The 25,601-nt window shown below is 34.3% G+C and overlaps 1 protein-coding gene across 1 annotated transcript; it reads left to right on the top strand.

The window, feature by feature from the left end:
- Positions 1-24,775, top strand: LOC129268040 (liprin-beta-2-like). Its single transcript, XM_064105015.1, has 15 exons — positions 1-15; positions 197-271; positions 780-893; positions 1,442-1,573; positions 4,030-4,092; positions 6,914-6,976; positions 7,645-7,707; positions 11,131-11,179; positions 11,763-11,824; positions 12,531-12,609; positions 13,335-13,432; positions 14,084-14,236; positions 18,557-19,219; positions 23,635-23,833; positions 24,693-24,775. The coding sequence occupies exons 1-15, from the start codon at positions 1-3 to the stop codon at positions 24,773-24,775; spliced, it is 1,911 nt and encodes a 636-aa protein (XP_063961085.1).
- Positions 24,776-25,601: the final 826 nt, after the last annotated feature.

Here is a 25,601-nt window from a genome sequence, read left to right as displayed (position 1 = left end):
ATGGTGATGTACTGTGTAAGTTTCTATGGTGATTGAGTGCTTTTCTATGAAGTATTAAGTTTTTATCTTATTTTTATACAGAGAGAGAAGTCCACTCTACATATATATGATGGTTTAAAATGGTTACTAGTTAAGAAAATAACATTGGTAATTTGTCAGTAAATATCATTGTTCTCTCTTTTTGTTTTTATCTTAGGAGCTTGCAACGAGTCCAGGGTCTAATGAAAAGATGAAGAGATTAGAAGGAGATAAAGACAGTCTGCAACTACAGGTAGACTCTCTGTACAGTTTGTTAAGATCCAACAATGTGAGGATGATGATGATGATGATGATGATGATGATGATGATGGTAGTGGTGATGATAATATGGATGATGATGATGGTGGTGATGATGGTGATGGTGGTGGTGATGATGATGGTGATGATGATGAGGAGGAGGAGGATGATGATGATGATGATAGTGTTGAGAGTGATTTAGGTTCTAAAATCAATCACCAAGTATAAATTGATTTGCCTAAGTTAAAATTGATTTGTTATTTGTGAATTTGCGTCGGAAATATCTAAGATAGCCCCAATAGAAGAAGCCATTGTCAATACCAATAAAAGAGAACCTCATAAGAACACTGTTTAAAATATAATTATTAAGTGGTTATTGGTTACAAGTGACTTTAAAAATGTAATCTCATTCCATACTGTGGTTATGTGTAGTAGCATTCACTATAAGAGTTGCCCGTTATTTTCTATTGTTTGTTTAGGGTTTTTGTTTTATTTTTTTTCAGGTGAATGTCTTGACAGATCAGATAGAAGCTCAGAATGAGAAGATACAAGAACTAGAGTACGCCTGTGCAAAGAAAAGTAAAGAGTTGGCAGATTCAGAGACTAAGTTACTACAGGTATTGTATGTCGTCCTACTCTGGCAGTTTGTCGAGAGTTCTTGGGGGGAAAACAAATTCAAAATTAAAATTCAAAAAGTTTTAATCTGAAAGTACTAGTTATCAAAGTTTGAATCATTGGCATAAAATATGAAAAATATAAATACTTCATGAAAGATGAGATCTAAAGCTAATTATGTTTGTACTTCGCTTTTTTTACATCAAGCCACCTGCTTTGCTTTGATTTTTATCAAACAAACAGAATACTGAATAGAGGCGCAATAGCTCAGTCGGTAGAACGGGGATTTCGGATCCCGGTGACCTTGGTTCGTTTCCCACTTGGTGCGCTAGTGCCCTTTGGTAAGGCATTCATCCTCATTACCAGGTCCCTCGGAGAGAACATTTATCCATCAGTCCTCTGGTTGCTTACAAGCATTCATGCTTTCTTAGCAATCAGGTAAAAAAAATCCACATTCATCACCATAATAACATAGTAAGCTGAAAGCTGGACTAGAATCAGAAGGAAATTATACTATTTTATTCTAATATTTTTTTTTCCTTCTTTATAGGAGTCTGAAATCCACTGTGAATTGGAGCAGAGCCAGCAGAATTATGCAGTAGAAGCTTCTAAGCTGAAAGCTAGACTAGACTCAGTAGAGAATGAAACTCTTGTTGTCAGAGAGCGTGCTATTATGGCTGAGGTAAATAGCATTGCAAAAAAAATTGTATAAGAATACATTTTAGTCATTTTGCATATTTCACTTATGTGGCTAATTTGAAAATGTTTACAGCTATAGAGATTTTAAATTTTTAAAAACTCTTTAACGATTGAATATAAGGAGGACCCAAGTCTATTTCTAGGCCGAATCAAGTTAAACATGGGACATTGCACATACATTTAGGCAAAGATCATTTTGTTTTTCTTGATATTCTCAAATTTAACTGTCATGGGCTTGGGCTATTCTTACATTCATACACTCATTCGTAACTTTATCAATTTCTCAGAATCTTTTTTTCTCACAATTTCCATCTAAAGCCCCCATCACTTATTCCGAATCAAGCAGAATTGGCCGAAATGAAAGCACTATTGTTCGACCACCATTTGGTTATTTAAATCTACTTCGAACACCGTTCGAAAATACCCCCCGAATGTTTTGAACATGACCAAAACCTTTGGGACGGCCAAAAGAAATGACAAAAATATTTTGAATACACTCAGAATGCAAACAGAATATTTAGAATGTCCAAGAATGTAGCACGAATTATCAATCTGACTCCGTTGCGGTTCATTTTGACTAGTGTATGATGATTCACCTGGTCAATTTACTGAATTTCAACTCCAGTTTGGTGAATTAATAAGTTCCTCCAAAAAATTTCTAGATTTTTTAAATATTATTTTCGTTCAAGCTTCTGCTTGATTCCTGCTGATTCCGAATAAGTGTGATGGGGGCTTAACTATCTGATTTAATTTCATTTGTTAAAAAAAAAATCATTTGGATGAGATTTCCCTTATAAGGTTTTTTTTTATCATGTTTCTTTCCAGGAAGAATGGGTGTTTTTGTTAGTCGAACGTAAATCTGATGGATCAAAATCTGTACATTGGTTATTGATAAACCCATATCAAGCTTACAGGTCATCCAGAACAAACTGTTGGGAATCATGCATACAATTTGAATAAATTGGTATTGGTGTATACACTGTTGAAACCTGACCAAGAGATGGCGCTATGCAATAAACTGTGTCAGTACTGTATGCTGTATGCCTATTCTGAATAGTGTATGTGCTACTTTGATACCACGTATTGTTTTGGTTGTTTTTTTACCCTTCCATAAAAAAGCATGTAAAAAATACCTCAAGTGCCATGAGCATCTCGCTATACAAATTCTCTGCATTATTATTAAAAGAAAAGGGCAAGAGAAGAGAAATTTAAGAAAGGCCATATGACATTATTCCTTCAAATACAGTGAAACCTGTCTGTACTGACACAATACATGGCCTGTATATACAGGTTCTTATACCGGTACACATAATATACCTCAGCGGGGTTTAGTTAGTGTTCACTATAGACAGGTGTCTGCTATAGAGAGATGACCACTAAAACAGGTTTGACTGAGATATTAATTGCATTTCAGGGATATTATTGTAGATCTAAATTTATTGAATTCAATACCTGACAAGGACCAAAAGGAAAACTAGTATATGTGCATCATGTTTTGACCGTGTCCCAACAAGGCTAGCAATAAACTGTATTTAATCTAAATGCTTCAGTGGAATATAGTGTAGTTCAGTATAATGCTCTCACTAACACACACTAAAATGTGGCAGGGTCAAACTACTCTTTAGACTGGGATGTAGACAAACTATTGCACTCATGATTCCATTGCTCATCATGTCATATGGTTTCAACTCAAGAAAAAACAATGTCTCTAGCTGATCTAAAGAGTAAAATATCCATAGTAAGTCTTTTACTCATGCCAATGATTTCATTATAGGGTCAGGTTTCTCTACTTCTTTCAAGAATTTTTTTTTTTGTTACTTCAGATATTAGATTTGGACCAAGAATCAGTTGGGGCCATTTTCTTAAAATATAAAATGTTTGGGGCAAAAATGTAGTCTAATCCAAAATGTGGGGTGTGCCCTACTGCAGACCTGCCAACCAGTACGTTTTAGCCGTATTTAGTACGTTTTTGCAACCAAAATACGGCAGTACGTTTTTTCTTTAAAAAATACGTTTTTTTTTTTTTTTTAAATCGTAATTTATTAAGAAAAATCATCTCTATATGTCTCTATTTCATAAAACGTACACAAATATGGTTATTAGATCAATGTAATTTCAGGTAACTTGTTTTTTTTTTCCAATCATTTTGTAAAAACCAGGGTGAGATATACACAAGTTTCAATGGGTTTTTTTTTCATCTGCAAGAGCAGTGCGCATTTTAGCTTGCATGCAGCTTGAGCGCCGTGATGGGCGAGTGCGCCAAGCATTTTATTATGAAATACACTTTTTTGGGGGAAAATACATTTTTTTGTATCACAGAATACAGTTTTTCATTCCCAGAGGTTGGCAGGTCTGCTACTGGTAATGTGCACAATAGAGAGCTATGGTTCAGAGCTGTTATAACATCTGAACTTGTTTATTTCTTATTATCTTTCACAGTCTAAGATTGAAGAGCAGCAACAAGAGATGAACAAGTTAATGTCAAAATATCAGCAAAGTCAGGTTAGTATTATAGGGGGTGTGTGCAGACCAACACCTAGGTATTGATTGTAAAATTGATTTATAATGATCAGGGGCCCATTTCATAAAGTTGAGGAGAAGAAGAAGGGGGAGGAGGAGGAGGAGGAGGAGAAGGAGGAGGAGAAGAAGAAGAAGAAGAAGAAGAAGAAGAAGAAGGAGGAGAAGGAGAGGGGGAGGGGGAGGGGGAGGAGGAGGAGGAAGAAGAAAAGCTTCAGTCTCTGTATTTTGGTTGTTCCGCTGAACTGTGTTGGCTCCACTCACCAATTTATAGACTGAAGAGTTGTTGGCCCGTACGTAAAGACAACGTATTAGCAGTAACGTTAGATCTAACATTCGGCGGAAACCTGATTTTCGGATTTTTTTTTTGTACATAAAATGTCACATTATAAAAAAGAAATTACTTCGGAATTTACCAAAAAAAATGTATAAAATTCAGAAATATCGTACCTTAGACCGCATTTACCGCAAATTCCTTTCAAATGAAGATCAAAACATAGTCATCCTCGATCCTTTAAAATTAAGATCTAGACAAAACACCATAGGCCCGAAATGGGCGACGTGATTACACATGCAGGTTCGCACAAACACACTATCGTCGGTGAATGGGGATTATAGTAAAATGTCAGAAATTGTTTAAAAAATCCCCAGAAACGACGGTTATTCCTGTCTACCCCGTGTTTAGCTGCGCTGCCTAGAGGTTCTCAAGCATTCTAGAATGAAACTAACGTTATCATATATAGACCTCTTCTAACATTATACATGTATGTACAATTGATTTTAAATATGAATTTTACAATTGATGATAACTGTTAATCTTTTCAAAACCATGTCCACAATTTTACAATTAATTTTAAATACCCGTAAGTAACGGACTATAAACCGCACGCGTGGATTAACCGCACCCCCAACTTTGGACTAAAAAAATAAATAAAAAATAAAAAATCCTTCTCACATTTACCGGTACATGTATATTTGAGGTACACTGTACGAAGAAACAAAAATTAAGTTAAAGATTTCAAAGTATCCAAAGAGATTACTGGTATGCAAAAATCTGCTGTTCTTGATCAATTCATCTACAAATGTTAGCAAGAAAATATTGGTCACTTACACACTCACTCACCTCACAGTCACAGTGTACACACACAGCATTGCCGTTCTTGTACATTGCAAACTACGATACGGTACCAGGCAGTACATCTTATCAAATTATGAACTGTGTCTTTCCCGGCGTAGGAGGAAGAAACATTCACATTTCTTGCATCACAACCTTACAATCACCTTCAGAATTTGTCTAGCATTCGATGTCTTAGCATGAATTTTGGATACGGGATTACAGGAAGGTTCAAGAAACAAAGAAATTGGCATTTTTTCCAGTTGTTTTTATGGCTTCGTGCCATCTCTCTCATGCGTGGTGTACATGGTATCTCATGAAAAGCAAATGGGAAAGAAAAAATAAGCTGGCGCGAAATGGTAAGGGACTTTGGAGGGGAGGGGTTAAAGGAGAATGAAACCCTTGAAACCAGCTGAATCCATATCAAAGAGAAAAATCAAAGACACATATTGTTGAAAGTTTGAGGAAGATTGAATGAATAATAAGAAAGTTATGAGCATTTGAATATTGAGATCACTAATGCCATGTAGTTCCTCCCATTGGTAATGCGACCAAGATCTGTGATGTCACACACGTACAACTCCCTCATTACTTTAGTACTTATTTCACTTATATTCTCTCTTTTATAGAGTCTATCACAAGGTAAGGTGTTCTCTTTATGAGAGGACAATTACAGAGGTTTCACAACATTATATCATTGATGAATCGTTTGTCGTATGATTAGAATGAGCAAAAAGAGATATTTTAGGGTATATTTTCAGTGTCCAAAAGGGGAGAGTTGTTCATCTGTGACATCATAGATCTTGGTCGCATTGCCAATGGGAGGATCTCCATAGCATTAGTGACCTCGACATTCAAATGCTCATAACTCTTCTATTGCTAGTCCTATTTTACTCAAACTTTTGTTGATCTTATTCTTTGATTTTTCTGCTTTCACAAAAGCTAACTTGCTCCAAGAGTTTAATTCTCCTTTAAAATGAATAGGGCCAGCTTAAGTCGCACTATAACCACAATACAACGCAAGCTCTCAGCTCACTCAACTCTCTCTCAGCTGTGACAAAATATTACCGAGTATGCTTGGCGTCTCTTTGAACTTAGCCAGGGAACTTTGCTGCTTTGAATCGAGAATAAAGTCGAAATTAGTGTCATGAAGGTGAATGGGTTTGTTATGGACAATATTTGATTAAGATCGTAATAATCGCTTCCCATTACCCGCGGCTCATACCCCTCTAAACAACATTGCCCTGGGCGGCTACGCCCGGCCACTCGATGTGTTGTGAACTGGCAGACGTCTTACATGTTCGGGAGGGGTTACGACGGGCTGGCTCAGACCTGTCACGTGGATAAACCGCACCCCCGACTTTTGCTTCTATCCCGCCGAGAAAAAGGTGCGGTTAATAGACCATTACTTACGGTATTACTTGTTAATCTTTAGAGCTCAAAGTTTAGATCAAATATGATCAGCTTTGCATTTTAAGAACCTTATTCACATAGGGGGAAACCTGAGAGCAACAGTCATACAATCAGTTACATATTGGGAGGAGAGACCTGCAGACCTGCAGTGATACAATTTATCTTTGGCCTCCCATGCATGGGTTGAGCCAAACAAATAATAAAGATGATGATGATGGTAACAATTATGATATTAGTTGTATTATTATTAGATATGATTTTTGTTCATTTTTCTTCCAGAAAACTGTGGGAGACCTTCAATCAGAATGTCATAAATGGCAGGAGAAATATATGGAAACACAGGTATTTTATCAAAAAAACTCTTTAATTATTACTGTATTATTATTATTACTATTATTATTATTAGTGTTATTATTTTTTATTATTATTACTGTATTATTATTACTATTGTTATTATTATCATTATTATTACTGTATTAGTATTATTATTATTTATTGTTTGATATTCCAGCAATCAAGACTACATTGAATAAATTGATCAATATCATACAGGAACACAAGAATAGTGTTCAAATATCATTGATCAGATAAATAGTGCTTATGAGGAAAATAAAAGGCACATTATTTTTGATGAAAAAAAAAAAGAAAATGAAAATCCATATTGTTCGAAATAGACATGAAATGAAATACTCAGAAAAACTTGCTTTGCCCAATTGATTGTGGATGAAGATGGTAAATCTCCTTTTACAGAATAGATCCAAGATAGTTAACCAGTATTAAAGAACTTCTAAATAAATGTTTTTGTTCAAAATTATACTCTTTGTAATTTCAGAGCAATTGAAATTTTGCCCTTTTTAATCCGTCTCGTCAAAGTGCAGTGAATATAAAATATCACAAAATATACATGTATCTGATAATTTGAGACTCAAGACTCCTGCCCTAATGATAACATGTAGTTTTGATAACATGAAGCAATATTATTACCCACAATTCCTGCCCCTTCCTGGTAGGTCAAGCTAGTTAGGTCACAGACGGAGACAGCAGAGCTTAAGGCTCGTCTGCGCTACAGCCATGTGAGTGCGCCCTCTTGTGTCACGTTCTTACTTCGGAATGTACGCACCTTGGAATGCAGTGTTTATCACTCACCCTCTTAACTCTATTGAATGAATCAAACATTTTCTTGAGGTCTGTTCACATATGATGGAGAAAGCTGACAGTTTTTATCTTTTATCTTCTGTATTACCTATATGGTGAAGGCCCTTTTCATGTCATTACATACAATGAATACACAAACATTTTTTTTGATTTAGTTTAAAGATACGGGGCCCATTTAATAAAAAGTTACAACAATGATAACTTTGCCATTACTGCAATTTCCATGGAAACCTTGATTTTGATTGGCTGCTGAGCCCTGTTACCATGGTAGTTGCCATAATGGCAAAGTTACAACAGTTGTAAGTCCTTTATGAAACAGGTATTATTGCATTTTGAATTATGGGATAAAAACTGTCATTACTTTCTGCATCATATATGAATTACCCATCTTATCCTCTGTATATTTATTTTTAACCAAATCACTGAAGATATGGGCAGGGGTTGAATATGTACAATGTACAATGCACATGTACATTACTGCAGTCAAAATATACAGATTTTTGGCTACATACTTCAGTCACATATCTGTCATTCTTAGATTTTTTTGGGAAATGGAATCAATTATTTTGTTCCTAAGTTAGTATTGATTTTTTTCTTCATCTGTTTCATTTGATTTGTTTTTATTTCTTACACTTCTGGAATCAAACTTCAGTTTTTTGTCATCTATTTTGTTTTATTTGGTTCAAAACTTTGCATTTAGTTTGTTCTTTTCTATTGTTTGTATGTATCAAATCCTGTACAAACTACAATTATCTTTTGTTATGACCCCAAATTAATTATTACTCATTTTAGAAGAAACCTCGGAAACAAAAACGACTGTTCTTTCATATGCCTTCACGCCCAGTAAGTGTCACAAACATCTCTAGAACCGACATCAAATAGTCAATGAAAAGATTGTTAGAAAACAAGAATATTGGAAATTATTTGAGCTTTACATGTAGTTTGGTAGATGGAGAAGCCAAACTGAATACCTGCAGTTCTGCTATTAGAAGAATATTGGTGATTTGGAATTTTAAAATGCACTTGTAGGATTTAGGATGTTATTTTTGCTGAATTGTGTAACCTAAAGATAGTTACAATAAATAAGAATTATGACGTTGACATGTTTCCTATATATCAATGATTGAGATTAGATTTGTTAGAATGATGAAAACCAAACATCCAGTGCTTTAAGAAACAAATTTGGGGAGTGTTTCATGAAAAGTTTTCAATGATTTTCACCAACTAAGTTGCTCTGAGCCAATCAGATTCAAGGATTGCAGTAGCTTATCACATCTGTTAGTGAAAATCACGAAAAAAATATTTTCATGAAACGATCCTCAAGCTGTTGATCTGTTTTCCAAACTAAAGTGTCAATAGAAAATCAAACTAATTGCATTATTTATTGCTTATAAGAGTAAGTGAATTCACAATGTTTTATTTAGAAACTCATAACGTTAATGTAGATAATTAACAACACTTAATAGAAAGCTGCATTTTACTGTTTATTGTAATGAAACTTAGTAATGTTATGCAAAGAAATATATGCATTACAATGTTGGAAATGCAAAGATTTTATTTCTTGCACATTTGAAATACATGTATTCCCTTCAAGTTTGTGTCTACTAATATAAACTGTGTATGATAGTCCCACTAACTGCATTCTGTGTAGGTATTCCTGACTGATTAGGCTTCTCCTATGGCTTCTGGTATTAATCATAGAAAGTTGTCTGGAATGAAAATTGTTTCTTTTTTCATCTTTGATGTTTATACATGCATTGATACTTATTGTTACAAAATATGTATGTAGCATATTTTACATTATTATAATACAGGATGTAATTTACATGTTTCTTTGATTTCTTATCAAAACCCTAAAAGCTCATTTTCCTTTTCATGAGACAATCAGTGCTGTTGGCATAGGTTCAAATTTAGAAGAGAAAAAAAAGAAATGCAGAAATTAATTAGTCATACGGAATTGAAGATTGTTTTTCATTGTTTATAATGGAAATGCTGACCAGAGAACCACAATACATGACTGAGCACTTTAGGTTTAATGCTTGGAAGAATGTTTTTTCCAACAATTTGTGCTATTTTAGAGCTCACTCATTAAAAAAAATGTATAATAATGAACATATTTTGTATAATCATTTAATGCATCATTAAGAGTTGGAATCTGACTTTATTTTGTTGCTCCGAGAAACTGTCTCCAAATGAAAATGTCTGTATTGTTGAAACACCTGAAAGGCATTGTTGAAACAACTGCTTAGAACACATTATCTTGTTGTCGTCTTGTCACATGGGGTTAAAGCAGGCTGGTACTGGGTACGGTATGTGTCTAACATGTACCAGTTAGTACGTTCCTATCACATACCACTTACGACTTATGGCTATATATTGTGATTTAGGATTATGTTTTCCTCTCTCCAACAAATTTCCTCTTATTGAATTTCAATCTTTTGAATGCACCATTTCTTTTCATTACAAGTATGCCAGTATGTTTTTTTTTTATTGTTTTCCTTTTCAGAATTTATTTTAATGTTTTCTCAAAGGACAATATTCATTTTATGCCACCCAGCTATGATTTGGTAACCTTTTTAAAACAATTCTTTAATCCAATTATTGGCCATTTCTGTTTTTCCATTTAATACCCCTTACCTCTATTCATAACTTTGATTTTCTTGTTTTGCATGGTTGATCTCTTGCTGGTTTTCAATTAGTTCTGATTTGATTCTTTGAAAATGATTTTAATTGTTAGAGAATTTAGGATATTTCTATCCCTAATAGATATTTAGTATTTTTATATGAGGGGCTTTTGTTTGAAAATTTATTCTTTTTTGAGATTGGGAAGTATATATTGAAATGAGGAACAGTTTATTTTCTTTGAAATGTAATTTTCAGCAAAGTTTATGCATATATTTTTGGTAGAAAATCATTAAGAGTCTCTGATTTAATTGTTGAAAATACTTTCATGATGATTTTACCTATTATTGTATTCAAAATAACAGACAGTTGTATGAAAATGATTATGGATGATTTTTAAAAGCATTTCCCTTTTCTCGAAAAATTTTATGTCTTCATTGGGTAGAAACTAATTTCTAATTTTTTCTTTTAAAAGAATTAAGTTTATATATAAAAAAGCTAACCACCATAGGTAAAGAAACATCTGCTATTAGTAACTTTTGTTTACATTATTCAGATTGTAACTATAATAAAATACAGTTGAGAAATACAGAATTCATTAGTAAACAAGTTAACTTCTTGTTGGCTATTGTTGAGAAGTCTTCATGAATTTAGTTGTTAATGATTCTTTCATTATAAATATCAATTTTCAAATGAAATTTTAATGTTTTTTTTTTCAGGCTCTTCTTGATGATCTCCAATCGAAGAAAGTTAAAACTCTTGATGAAGGTATGTTTCTTTTGATTCACAATAATTATTATATCAGTTTATTTTCTTCCTCATTATTGTCTCCTCCTACTTCTTCATTGTTGTCTTCATCATCATTGATGCCGCCTCCTTCCTCTTTCTTCTCATTTCCTATTTTTCTTGTCCTTCTCTTCTTCCTCTTCATTTTCTTTTTCTTCATCTTCCTTCTCTCCTTTTTCTTCTCCTTCTTTTCTTCTTCTTCTTTGTCACTGTCGCCATCATTGCCATCATCATTGTCATCTTCTCCTCCTTCTCTTCCGTCTCGTAGTCGTCTTCTTTCTCCTCCTCTTCTTCCTTGTTCTATTCCTTCTTCCTCTCCTCTTTCCTCCTTTTCTTTCCTCTCCAACAAGTGTCCCAGTTGACTCTCATCATTAGACAATGAACATTATTGGACCAGAATTTACTGCCAAACTTTTATAAGTCAAATAAATTCTGGTCCAATAATGTTCATTGCTCATGTAACTGATATGTCTAATAACGTTCAGTATTTTTCAGTCCATCTAGAGTTAACAGCAAGCCAAGTCCATTTTTAGTTACATTCCCATTTCTTTCTCTTGTTATATAGAAGTAGAGAAAGAGAAGCTAAAGATTGCTGTGGATTCTCTGATTGTTGGTAACAAAGAAAAGGTGAGATCAAATTCTTTTATTATGAATCTACTCTTAAAAAAGAAGAAATAACCCTTTTTTCACTTTCATCAATAAGTAGCTGTGTCTACCTGTTGTATTAGTTTTTTCCTAAATGCAGTTAACAAGAGAGATCATATCACAAACTTTGACACCCTTCTTCTCATCCCCCCCCCCCATTGTAATTCCTCTTGTCACAATTTGATCTAGATTCTGATAAGGTCAAATAATCTATCAATGACTGATATTATTTTTGTTAAATGGTTATCTGTTTGAGTGTCACCTGAATAACGCTTGATGTCTCATGTAGTCATTCAATAATGCATAGGGTAATCAACCTGCTGTTTCCTGATGATTTTGCTTTCTTGCCTCGTGTGTATTTTGAGACTGATTTTGTGATACCTAGGTTGGTCTACACGGTTCTTAGTATTTTGAACTTGCCCATAATACCAGAGATCGTTCTGAAGCCTGATTCCATGCGCAAATCAAATGGAATTATTTTCTCATCTGATATTATTCATGCAAAGTGTCAACTATTATTATCTTGCAAACTTTTCTGTGGTACATGTACCCCCTCAGAATATTCTCATGTTCCTGTGTGTACATATTTACAGCTTTTGCAAAGAAGTGGTATTCGTGCAAAATTCATGTTAACTTTAATTTTCAACAGTAACAGTTGTGTTTTTGTTTAATGTGTCACCAATTTCAGGATAAGACGATAGAAGATTTGAATCAGAGATTATCAAAATTTTACCATGTCCAGGAGATGGCAGCTATTAATGGCAGAGGTAAGAATCTGTTCCTTTCTCTAGAAGTTGAAGGGTCAAATGAGCTTTTGCTATTTCCTTTTTTTTAATGTTTTTCAATTAAAAAAACTGAGGGATATATTACTATTGCCTGTGCTTCCTACAAGTCTAATGGAAATTGATAAGTGATTCCAGGGTTCAATTCCCTGTTATGGCAAGATATATCTGATTTCAATACAGTTGATATTTGTTGTTATTACAAAAATCTAGTGTTTAAAATTACCTTTTCATTAAAGTTAGATTCCCCTTGTGAAAATACCCACACTCATTTTATCACAATATACTTAAATGCATATTTGAAAAGATATAATAATAAAAGTCTTGTGTCGACTGCACTTTGTTCTTATTTTGTCTTGTTTAATATTTGAGAAAAATTTGACTGTAGGCTTTAAATTAATTTTCCATTGTTATTGACTAAGGCATGTATGTATTTATATATAATGATTTTTATTTTTTATTGTTTTGGACATCGTTCACATTAAAAAATCAACATTTTTGTGTGAATATGTAATCATTTGATGCTACAATATTAAAAAAGATGTATGCAAGTCTTATTAACAATAAAGAATGATTGCTTGACAACAATATTTCAATAAGGCCAATTATCTCTCAATAAAAGTATGGAATTCAGCTATGTTATGCCCTTATGGAGCTGACAAAATAAATATTTTGGAAATGATAAATTCTGCTTTGATTTCATATTTCAGTTGACATGGATATGCTCCTTGACATTGAAAACCAAAGAACAGACAGTTTTTCAACGTCTAGTTCAGCGACGGGAGAAACAGATACATCAAAAGATAGTGTAAGTAATCTCTAAAGCATACATGTAGCTGTGAACTTTTTGCTAGATATTTCTAATTGTTACCATTTACCAGATGCCTGAAAATTATCTGTTTTATTAAATGTAATTATGCCCACTTTGAGGATCAATTTTAGTTCATCTGCCATATGTATCCCCCCAAAAGCACCAAATCACATAGAAACATAAAAAAAGATGCAAACCACAAATAAATTCCTAAAGTAATCTCTAAAGCATAGCTGCAAACTGTTACTAAAAAGTACCATTAACATATTCTGAAAATTACCTGTTTCATGAAATCTAATTGTACACAGTTTGAGGATCAATTTTAGTTTATCTGCCATATGTATCCCCCAAAAATCGTGAAATCACATAGAAACGTAAAAAATGCAAACCACAAATAAATGAGCCGTAAAGAGCAGGGAATATGTGGCCCAAGTACTCAGCACTAATAGTATGAGTTCCTTTTAAAAGTACTACTTAGTGTGTGATTTATATGTTTTTACAGTGAAGTACTAGGAAAGTTACATGTTAGAAGCCTGTGTTTTTTAGGAATGAGTGATTGTTTAACTTTGGTGAGGTATGTATTATGAAATGTACATGGGTTTGTATTATTGAGGGGTTTGACTAATTTTATTATTTATCCCCATACAGCGCCAGGTCCCACAAGGATCATCTCCAGTTAGTCCAGACCGAGACTTCAACCATCCCATGATGGTAGATAGGACAGAGGAGATGTTTGGTTCCAATACCAGCCGACGATCTGCTAGTCTAGAGAATCTACAAACCAATGTCGTACCATCAACGGTAAGTCTCCTTCTTGATGTAAATCTCTTGTAAAGTATGGCATGTATGTTGATTGGTCAGTAGATAATGTGCCGAGTAAATTCATTTATTTAGAAAGTATTTGCATGGTGGTGTAGATGAATTAACATACATGTAGGAGGTTTACAGTTTTGATCACTCACTATCAAGTCACACCTTGATAAACTTTAAGACAGTCTGTATGCTATTAAACATCACAGTCAAGCTACTCTGCGACAACAGTCCCAAAAAAAAGAAACATATCCTTAAACCGTCAAGACATCATCAATCTAAGTAAGACTTGTGGATAAAGAAATAATCAAGCCATTACTATACACTATATTGTGGAAAAATATCTCCTAAACACCACTCCTAAATGGACAATCAAGCCATTCTTAATAACTATTTCTGGCCAAACTCCGGGGGAAAAAAGTTCAGTTTCTCTCGAACACCATTCCTAGTCAAACTCCTAGATACTTCTAGAAATACATTGAAACCATTTCCAGACACCTTGATAATTACAAAAGAGCTTTATGCACATTCACCAAGGGTCCCTTCTAAAATTACAGAATTCCTTTCACAGGTCAGGTAATCAATACCATTATATCAGTAGCTTTCAAAAGTTACCTTTATCATGTAATTCATCATGATTTGAATAAAATGACGATGTAGTATCAAGCTGTAAACCACCTGTTAGATTATAAAGCACATAGTTTGTTTGAATATTGTATGAAAGTTGGTGGCACTTAATAACCATGTACATTACACTATGATATGATAAGTTATATATGATGAGGGCAAAATACAATGTATAACATGTTATTTCAAGTTTGGGGTTGATGTTTTAGTGTTGGTGTTTGGTCAATTTTTTCCTCCATCACTACACCATTTGTATATTAGAGCTGAACCTGGTGGATGTTTCTTAAAGCTGTTCATATGTTATGAACGACTGGTGACCCTTTCTTAAGAACTTAATCAACGCCAGTGGAAATCCGATGTGCGTCACTTACAGGTGTACTACAAGAAAGGATCACCAGTCGTTCATAAAGTCACTCGTAACTTATGAAGAACTTTAGGAAACACTCACCTTGTGCAGAGCTATCAAGAATGTAAATTTGATCATTTTTGTTAGGTCACATTAAATATTGGCGCTAGGTTAGGCAACCTGCATTGTGCTTCCAACATGAAATCATCCTTCATGCAGTTAGCACCTATGTAGTTTTGTATGGTGTTATCTACACTCACATATTGAGTGCCGTCCTATAGGTAGTGACTGGTATACATGTATCTTGGAGAGTTGGTGATCAATTTGCCGACACCTGTAATAGAGCGACAACTTTCATTCAGTGCAAATTTAGGTGTCGAGGCTTAAACATTCTTCAGCTTGTTCTGGACAAATATTGAGGAAATCATATTACCATGTGCAGTTGTACAGAGCATATGTTATGTATATCTGCCCCTCGGATAGGACGTTAAATGGAGGCCCCATGTAGAGGAGAGTCACCACCTTTGCAAGTTAAGAACCCACAGCACTAAGAGTTTGGGAAACCCCGGTGTAGTGGTTCACCTGCACATCCCACATGAAAACTGAATGGTTTCAGACCTTAATTCACACAGCACTGATACATTAAATAGCCCCCTCTGTTGGTTAGAATGAGAAAGAGAGATGTGCTCCAGAGCATTACAAAATGCCTATATTTTATAAAATTTGATTCTATTCTGGGTAGGGACAGTGATTTTCCGTTTCAGAAAATCTTAAATTCCGTTTCAGCATGTCAGAAAACGGAAATTCTGTTTCCCCATAGACTTTGTGTGCATAAAAAATTAACGATTCCGTTTACCCATTCAGTAGCAATAACACTCGCGCTGGTCAAAATTTGTATCTGCCACTGTACCAACAACGCAGTAGAATCGGATCTATGCGGATACACAAAATATTTTGACAAACACATTTAACATGAATACTGTACATCCTCACCTTTCACATTTTTAGCATTATTTTATGGTTGAATGAAATTTTATCGATAATTTGGGGGGTTTTTTACATCGTTTTGAGCAGTCAAAGATTTTGTTCTATCCGCCATTTTGGATTTCAAGATCGTGCTGTTACATCTTCAAATGTAGAGGGCAGCAACACACAACCTCATGTGAATGTTTTCGATACGGCCGATCGACCGTACCCCGCCAGGAAAGGCCGAGGCGAGGGGTACGATTGAGTGTGATGGAGTGAAGAGCAGTCACGATGTGTGGATTGTCGTGATTGTAGTGAGGTGGGATCTTGTTTTGTGGCCATTTCATTTTCGTATTTTGTTGAGATTTTGGAGAAATTTTTGTTGCTTTTCTGTGTATTCTGAGGAAAAATATGTTTTCTGTTTGAAATGCCACTTTCCATTTCAAAAGGCCATTTCCGTGAATTCCGTCCGTTTTCCGTGATCGCGGAAAATCACTGTCCCTATGTAGGTGATAGACGACACCTGTTACTTGGTAAACTCAATTTTCGCTACCCCAAATAGGAACAAAAATCTCATAATGCGCGAGACGAGATAATTGTCACTCCGTCGGGTCGTCATCACCACTTCCGGTTTAGAGTCATGCTCGCGCGAGGTTCGCGATACTGAGTTTTCCACCACGCTGAAATCGATGCCAATCTATTACATTTGGTCAGTTTTGATTCTATTTGAATTATAAAAAAAAAATATACATTTCACGTGAAAAAAATTTTTATTCATGTTTTTATTTGGTTATAAAAAAATCAAACAAATAATGAATATCTTAAAATTTTGCATTTAGCGACCGGCCTGACATCACGATCATATTCAACTAGACGCTAAATATATACAGCATTCATTTAGTTCAATTTTTCGTCGACCACAAAATGGATAAAAATCAGTTTCAGAACTTAAAAAAATCTTAACTGACAGATGAATACCGTGCAATGGAAAGCGTCGGGCAGAATTAGTGACTTTAGCAGAAAAGGCCGTTAAACTGTATCGTGAAAGAGAGGGTTGTGATCACGAACTTTCCGAGCGAAAGCAACGTTGTGTTGTTGTGCATGACGGTACTGTTGATCTGAATGGCAAAACAGTGCATTGGACTTCCGAACAGGAAGTTGTAATACCGAAAAGCTATCCCATAATGCAATGCGCGTTACAGGGATTTTCCGGGATCTCGGCGAAATCGCTATTTGGGGTAGCGAGAATTGTATTGAAATCCCCATGAAACCTGATTCTGATTAGTCTTGGGGATTAAGGCAGGTTTCAAAGAGAGAGAGAGAGAGAGCCATGGTATGAACCCTTCGTGGATCACTACCTTTGTCAGAGGCTGTATTTCAGTATCATCAAATTTTTTTGTTTTTCTGAGTCTTTTGACTGCTTGTGATTCGATTTGAAAACACCTCCAAAACAAATTGCAATTATAATAATTTCTGTTGTCATTTTGCCAATCAACTAGTCCATAATTTAATCTCCCTATTTTCTAATTTTTGTTCCATAGCGTATGAAAAAGGCAAAATCAACGATGGTAAAATTAGAAACTTTTAACCAAACATAATCATATTATTGTTCATTCTTCAACGTTCATTATCTCTTGTCTTTCATATATTATCATTTAAATATTAAATCTTCAAGTTAATCATTCGCAGTGCCCTTCTATGTATGTTGCTTCATAAATGTCTGCATTTTGAACCAATATTATCAATTTGTATATACATGTATTATGTATCATATTATTCCTCATATAAGTAATTAAGTATGCATCAATTATACAGCTTTCTTGTAACAAACACTCCTTTGCAAGCATGTATAGGATAGACTTGATTTATGAAAGAAATCTTTTGATAACTCATTTTGATGTCAATGTTTAATCCATCATGATCTCTTTCAACAAGCTTATACGTTATGATGAATTAATAATGATGCCTTGCTCTTTCCAGTAGAATAGATAGGATTCAAGAATGTGAGAATGAATTTCTGCAGGTTTTCAATGATACTTGTATGTTTCAAACTCTGTATAACTCATTTGATGTTAATATGCCCATGGTTTATTTTCAAGTAAAATCGATAACAGTTTGACTTTCTAAAAAAGTGTGTTTCATGTGGGTTTTTTATGTCAAATTAAAACATAGCATATCTATAGACTTGATAATATACAGGTATGTTCAGTAAGTGTGTCTATGTTCCATACCATGTGAATATATATATATTCATGACAAGTATATGACTTTGTGTACAGTACCTACCTTTTTATAAAGAATGATCATACCAATGGATGTTATGTAATTCATTTGATATTTGCATTTCCCTTGCATGTTTTCTATCCTTACAGAATGAAACTCCTTCTGACCTATCCCATCCCACTCCTGACACCAAAAACCCTGACAGACCTCTTAGTGAGGGTCCTAGAACAATACATGTCCCTATACACATCCAAGGGCATGGTACGGTACAGCCCCTCCATTCCACCCCTGACATGAAACATCCTCCAGCGGACAGTTCAACCTTTCTTACAGAAGATCCTAGAACGATCCATGTTCCTATCCACATTGAAAGGGTATCTCCTGGGCTAGGAGATCCTTCTCTTCCCGAAGACATGAAACACCTGACCAAAGAATTGCCAGAAGTGGTCACCTCAGCATCAAATAAAACCCCTCCATTCCCGACCAATAATGAGCCAACCTGGGAATCTGTCCCAAAGAAGGTTAATTTTGATTTGGATGCTACGACTGAGATCAGTAATGACCAGAGAAGCTCGGTTGGGGAAGACTTTGAAGATAGGGCGGGTATCGATCATGTTAGTGTTTTCCTGACACAGGGTGCTAATAGTAATCCTTCAAACACAAATGGTCATATAGGGAATGGTGTAGAGTCTCCAACTGACTTGACCTTCATTGACATTGACGATGCCAACGTGGCACACTTCCGTCGTGACGTTTCCCCCATTACAGGTCACATGACTCTACCTGCTCCTAAGAAAACGACGGACTCAGAGGTAATCACACCGTTCTTTCTTACGCCTTTTCTCCATCAAATCGACCTATTGCATTCATCGCTATCTATGTGTTGTTATAATACCATCTTATTAATACACTGTTCATCTTCACTTAGGATTGAGTTCTTTGTGCCTTTGCTTCCCTTTTTAACCAGTTACCATGGCAACAGGTGGTGCATGGCTTTATTCTTCAAATTTTAATTCATTTTCTTCAGAGTTTTGTATTTAACAGTTACGTTAACTTCTTGTCAATGTTATACATACTAAAATAATGGCTTAATAGATGCTACCTTTATATGAACATAAAAATGTGTCGTCCAAAAATTTAAATTGATCTTTAACTAACATAATTGAGTCATTTTATCACCAAAGTGTGTACATGGTCATTCAAAGATGTTCTGATATTGTTATTTCATTAAAGCTTCATTTTAAAGATAAATGAAAGTTTGCAATTAACACTGACATCTCATGAGAAAGTGTGTAAAACCAAGTTTAATTGTCAATCTACACTGCAGATCTAGATCTGGTATAGTTACATGAAATTTTTTATTCATACTTACTGGCACTTTGGTGGTCATTTTATTGGATTCTGTGCATATTTTATTTTGAATATTTAACTTTAAATATGCATCAAACAGTAGTGATAATAATCTCCCTAGGATCTCTATTTTGTACACCCTGCTATCTTGGTATGCTGTAAAGTGGGATGGTGTCCTTTATTAACTAATGTAGTATGGATGATGTTCTGCTGCAACATCTTTTTATCAATTTTATTTGTAACAAAAAGAAGCATAGAAAATAGAAGAAAAAAAATATGGTCGGTCAGCATATTTGGGGCCAATTTTTAATTAATAAAACAAGATGACAGGGTTTACTGGGGCTTGTTTGGTTACAGCAAACATTTTTGTTAATTCCATCAGTTCATAAAGACATGAATAATATTGTTTATTACTTTGATTTTTATCCTGATAAGTGTTAAAGATTTAAAAAAATATGTGTTTAATATTCAGAGTAACATTGTCAGTTCAACAACCACTGTTCCCCATATATGTACCTGCAGATCTATCCAAATTTTGTGAAAAGTTACTGTAGGCATTTTAATAGCATGTTGTTATCTTGTGATTTTTATTACCACAATAAGCAATGCAAAAGACATCAACTTGTAAATTTGTGTGAGATATTTATTGACCAGCTGCAAGCCACAAATTGATTTTAACTGATTTTTTTCCTCATTTAATGTGTGTGTGAGATGCAATTTTGAATTTGATGCACTTATCATTTACTTGACAAAGTTTTGTGGAACACATAATATTTATGTATACTGTTTTCCTATATATACCCCTGATATTTTGTATATATTTCATATACCTAACCTCCAATTTCACTGCTTTTAATAATCTTTTTTTTTTTAATATACTCTTAATTTTAATCTCATCAGCACTATTGTTATTCATTAGATTTCTTTTGCTCATTTTCCTTCATCATTATAATATAACACACCCTTATACATGTTAATATATATATACATGCATTATACTTTGTATTGTTGACAAAGAGGTTTGTGACTTGAACATTAAAAACAATTTCTTTGACTTTTTGCTTATATACATGTATCCAATTTGGTAAATGGAATTTTATTGATTTATCATGAGCAATTTTGATAAATGAGTTGAGATCAAGTGATCAATACAAAATGAGTATTAATTATACTATTAATAGCTGGATTGATTGAAGATGCAAAGCGCTGCTATTATTACCCTGGATATAGCTGTGCTGCCCATATAGGCGCTGAAACATTCAAGGAATTTCTTCTTACCGGGTACCCATTCACTTCACCTGGGTTGAGTGCAGCACATTGTAGGTAATGTGGGTATTAGACTACATGAATATAGAAAGCATAGACTGGGTTAGAAAAATAGGCCATAATCAAACTATACCGGCCACATAGTAATGTGGTTAGCGCTAACAATGCGCTAACAGAAGCCCTGTTACAACCAATAATTTCATAGCAATGCCTAGTGCCTAATGTCACAACAACGCATTAACATTTGACATTCCAATCCAAAAGATGTGACAGGGCATACTGTTAGTGCTATCTTTTTAATACCAACATTTCTGTGCTACTGGTACTGGTTGTTTACCCTATATCACAGTCTTGTGTCAGTTTATGAAGTCTTGCTATAGAACTTTTTCTAACGCCTCTGCAGTACCATTAACAAGGAGGTACTATTTTAGAATAACAAAATTAAATTCTCTGCTCAGTGAGCCATTCAAAAAGCTATTTGTAAATTATGCACAATTTCAAGCATGACTGATGATCCATGGCAACATTTTCCTTTTTAACATAATCAGTATCAATATTCCATAATTGTGAAGAGATCTTGACAAATAACAAACTTTTTGTACCTTGAAAATATTAAGTGATTTTAAATTGTTGAAAATCTGGTTTGCATGCAAAAAGGTCACCAGTCAATATATTTGTGCATTAATTGTTTAAACAAGGGGTCACACTTAAATCTTTTTTAAACAACCCCTCGCTTTATAAAATACCACCCAGGGCGTGCTTTAGCATTTAAAAAAAATGTCCCTAGCTCTTAAAATTCTGCCCAAATTAGGAGGAAAAAAAAATCTGTTTCAAAAAAAGTATTTTGTTAACCTAAGAGATCCCAAGGCCCTGTCTTACAAAGAGTTATGATTGATCAATCAACCACAACTATGAAAAGCCAGCAACGTCCATATCTAAAACTCATGTTTTTTCAAAATATTTTCGAGATATGATGTATATTCATAATAATGATAATAATAACGCAGTTCTTGTATAGCGCAGATCACATTATGTCATAACGTCCCTATGCACTTCCAAAGGACTTGGATATTATTACCCCGGCTTTAGCCCCGCAGCCTATTACAGCACGTGGCATTTCAAGGAATAAATTCCTGTCAGGTACCCATTCACCTCACCTGGGTTGAGTGCAGCTTAATGTGGATGAATTCCTTGCTGAAGGAAATTACGCCATGGCTAGGATTCGAACCCACGATCCTCTGTTTCAAAGTCAGAAGACTAATCCACTGGGCCACAACGCTTCATACATTCATAGTTAACTTGAAAATTCAGCGTGCATCTCAATACAAAGGACATTGTGCAAATTTTCTGAAGAAAAAAGTATGACGTTGATGGATTTCCATACAGTTGAGATTGATCGGATCAATTGTTACTTTTTGTAACACAGGGCCCAGGTTTATGCAGTAAATCAAAGCGATGGAATATAAAGAAGATATCAGTCAGTGCTGGTAGCACAGGATTTGAAATCTTACTTGATTTAATAACCATGTGTACAACTACACTAATAGGTGTTGTATGTTTACAGGTCTTGGCAAGTGTTTGTACAGACAAGTTTATTGTGATAAATTGTACATATGGGTCAATGTCATTGATTGGTAAAAAAATCTTCATTATGATTAAATTATGCTCAGCATTGTTTTTGATTAAGGGGCCTGATTATTATGTTACCTAGATTGCTTTGATATGATTTTATTTACCAAAAATGGTTATGAATGTCAGCACAAAACTTAATGTCATTCATCTCAACTATGGTTTCAAAGGGGGAATGGGGGGGGGGGGGTATTGGGATTTTGTTATAGTGGCAATGACCACATTTCTATGTTTAAGCTACTTGTTAATATGTAGGCCTACTTGACACTTTCTGACATAGGATCTTGCTGTGCATAACATATGGACTGAATTTAATCATTTCCTATTCTCTTATTCTCTCCTACCACTCACCCCTCTCTCTTTCTCTTTCTCTGTGTTTACATCTGGTTTCCTACATTTTTTTCCTGCCATTTCCTACCTCTCTCACTCCTGATTATATATTTGCCAAACTTTGGTCATACATGTATGTCCATCATTCTATTGGTCTGTTTGGCTGTCATATTCGCCTGTATGTGGTATGAGTGTGTTTCACTTTATTTCCACCTTGCTTTCTTTGTTTCCATTTTGCTTAACTTTTATACTCCTATTTTTCTGTATAACTCCCATTTTGGCTTCAATTACATTATCTTTTTTCTCTCTCCTTCTTGATCTGTTTGTCTCTGTCTCTCTTCCTCTCTCTCTCTCTCTCTTTCATTTGTTCTATCCTTTGCTTTTTAATGCTCTCTCTAACCCCTCTCTCTCTTTTATTTGTTCTATCCTTCGCTTTTTATTGCTCGCTCTCTCTCTCTACTGGTTGTGGCTTTCTCACTGATCACATAATTTACATGTATCATATTGTCTACCTCTTTTTAAAAACATTCTCACTTCTAATTTTCCCTCCTTTCTCATAATTTACTATTCTTCCTTTCTCCCCTGTTAAAAACTCCCCTCTTTTTGCCACTCTCCTGCCCCCTCCTCCTTCACTCTCCATTCTACTCATCAGGGTGATTTAGCAGGTAGATCTAATCCCTCCGGTTACAGGACGCTGCCCTCCCCTCGTAGAAACCAAGAGTTTGATCTTCCAACCAAGCTCCAGCAGCAATCGACCAACGGTACACCAGAATCAAGAAAACCCAGAGCTTCATTTGGAAAGGGACTCTTTAAAATCACCTCGAAAAAGACTTCCAGTGCTCCAAATCTCGGTAAGTTTTTACTGAATTATTTTACTCATTTCTTGCTGTATCATGAAGCAATGACTGATGAATATTTTTAAATAAGCAATGGAATTTTAATATATTTCCTTTTGTTGGAAGTATAATTTGATTCATTGGTTTCATATGTATTTGTGTCTCCCCGACATTCATCAAGTGCAGTGTTTATTATGACTTTCTATTCATGCAACTCTTGCACCAAACTTGCAATCAATAATAATCACATTTTATATCTGCAATTATCCTATCAATTGTAAATTGTTTAATTAATTGCAAATTTGCTACTGATTATAGTCTGTTTCAGCAATAAAAAGTTAACATTAATTTTCATTGGTAAAAATTAATCCATCAGTATTTAGAACTGATATTGTAATAGATTGTAAATTATAGCATCGCAGCCTTTGATTCTACAGAGTAAGCTTAAATTGATATGATGTTACTTTGTTGAGATTACAATAAAGGAAAGTAATTTACAAAATATATACAAACATAACAAAGATTAAGATGTGAACAATAATAATATGCATTGTTTACTATATCTAGTCATAAGATTCTTTGTTACATGTTGACCAATTGACATCCATCCATGATTAGGCCTACATGTTAGTGTGAAAAGAATTATCAAGCTGAATAAATGCAGTTGTGTATAATAGGAAATGGTGTGCTATCATTGTACAGGGTGTGACATAATGCCTTGACTTTGACATTTGAAGTACTTTTGATTGTGATATTTGTAGTTTTTATTTTGCTGTTTATGAATGATAAATTTGACATTGGTTGCAAGTATAGAGAACTTTAGTATATGCAGCTTTCTCAATTGAGCATTCCATTCCTTTGGTGATTTTCCTAGAACAGTTGTTGCTTAGCAACTTCTGTGGTATAGTTGCTTGTAATATGTTTGAGGTTTTAGATGCTGTATTGCGGCAGCCGTAACTAAATTATATCCAGATGTTTGAAAAGGGATTGTGTACAATGCAATTAACTTTACTTCATATCTCTGCCTCTTTCTATTGATTTTATATTGTGCAATCAAGCATTCACCGCTGCTACACACATATGAATATAGTTTTAGCTTATTGAAGAATGAACATGTACTTCAGCCCTCTCGTAGGGAGCATACTTCTTATCACATTTTTTTCATTAATTTATTTTCATATTTGCTGGCAGGTAATCCTTATATTTCCAAATTGTTTTTATTTCTTTCTTTTCCATATCAGTTTCCCAGACTGTATTTTTACAAAAGTCTACAATTCACAAGTAGATGATATAGTATATCAGGGAATAATATTGCTTCTCAAATTTGATAATATACATTTCTGGTTGTAATAGAATAAGTTTACAATGTTCTGTACAGTCTTACATAAGAAATTTGCAACAGAATCACTCATATTTACCGAAATTATTTGGCACATATTTTACATTCATACATGGAAAATTGTTAATTTTAGTGGATTCCGCTCAAATTCATGTTTAGATTTAACCTCAACTGGTATTTGTCTTTAAATCATGGTTTAAAGGGGACATTCATCCTGACATTATGTTGGCTTTTTTTCAAAGGCAAAAACATTCAAAAATAATTAAGAAACATAGGAAGGTTTGGTGGAAATCCAACATAGAGTAACAGTGTTATGAACTTTGTGAATGAAAATTTTTAGATTTTGTGATATGGCATTCATGTGAATTGCCCCTCATCATAAATTCCATGAATTGTAGATATATTATTGACATACAATAAACATGAATTAATCAGGTAGAGATA

This window comes from Lytechinus pictus, chromosome 9 (genome assembly GCF_037042905.1).
Source record: "Lytechinus pictus isolate F3 Inbred chromosome 9, Lp3.0, whole genome shotgun sequence".
In the NCBI taxonomy this organism is placed as follows: Eukaryota; Metazoa; Echinodermata; class Echinoidea; order Temnopleuroida; family Toxopneustidae; genus Lytechinus; species Lytechinus pictus.
Note: the sequence above shows the minus strand (reverse complement) of the source record. Positions and strands in the feature narration are given on the sequence as shown.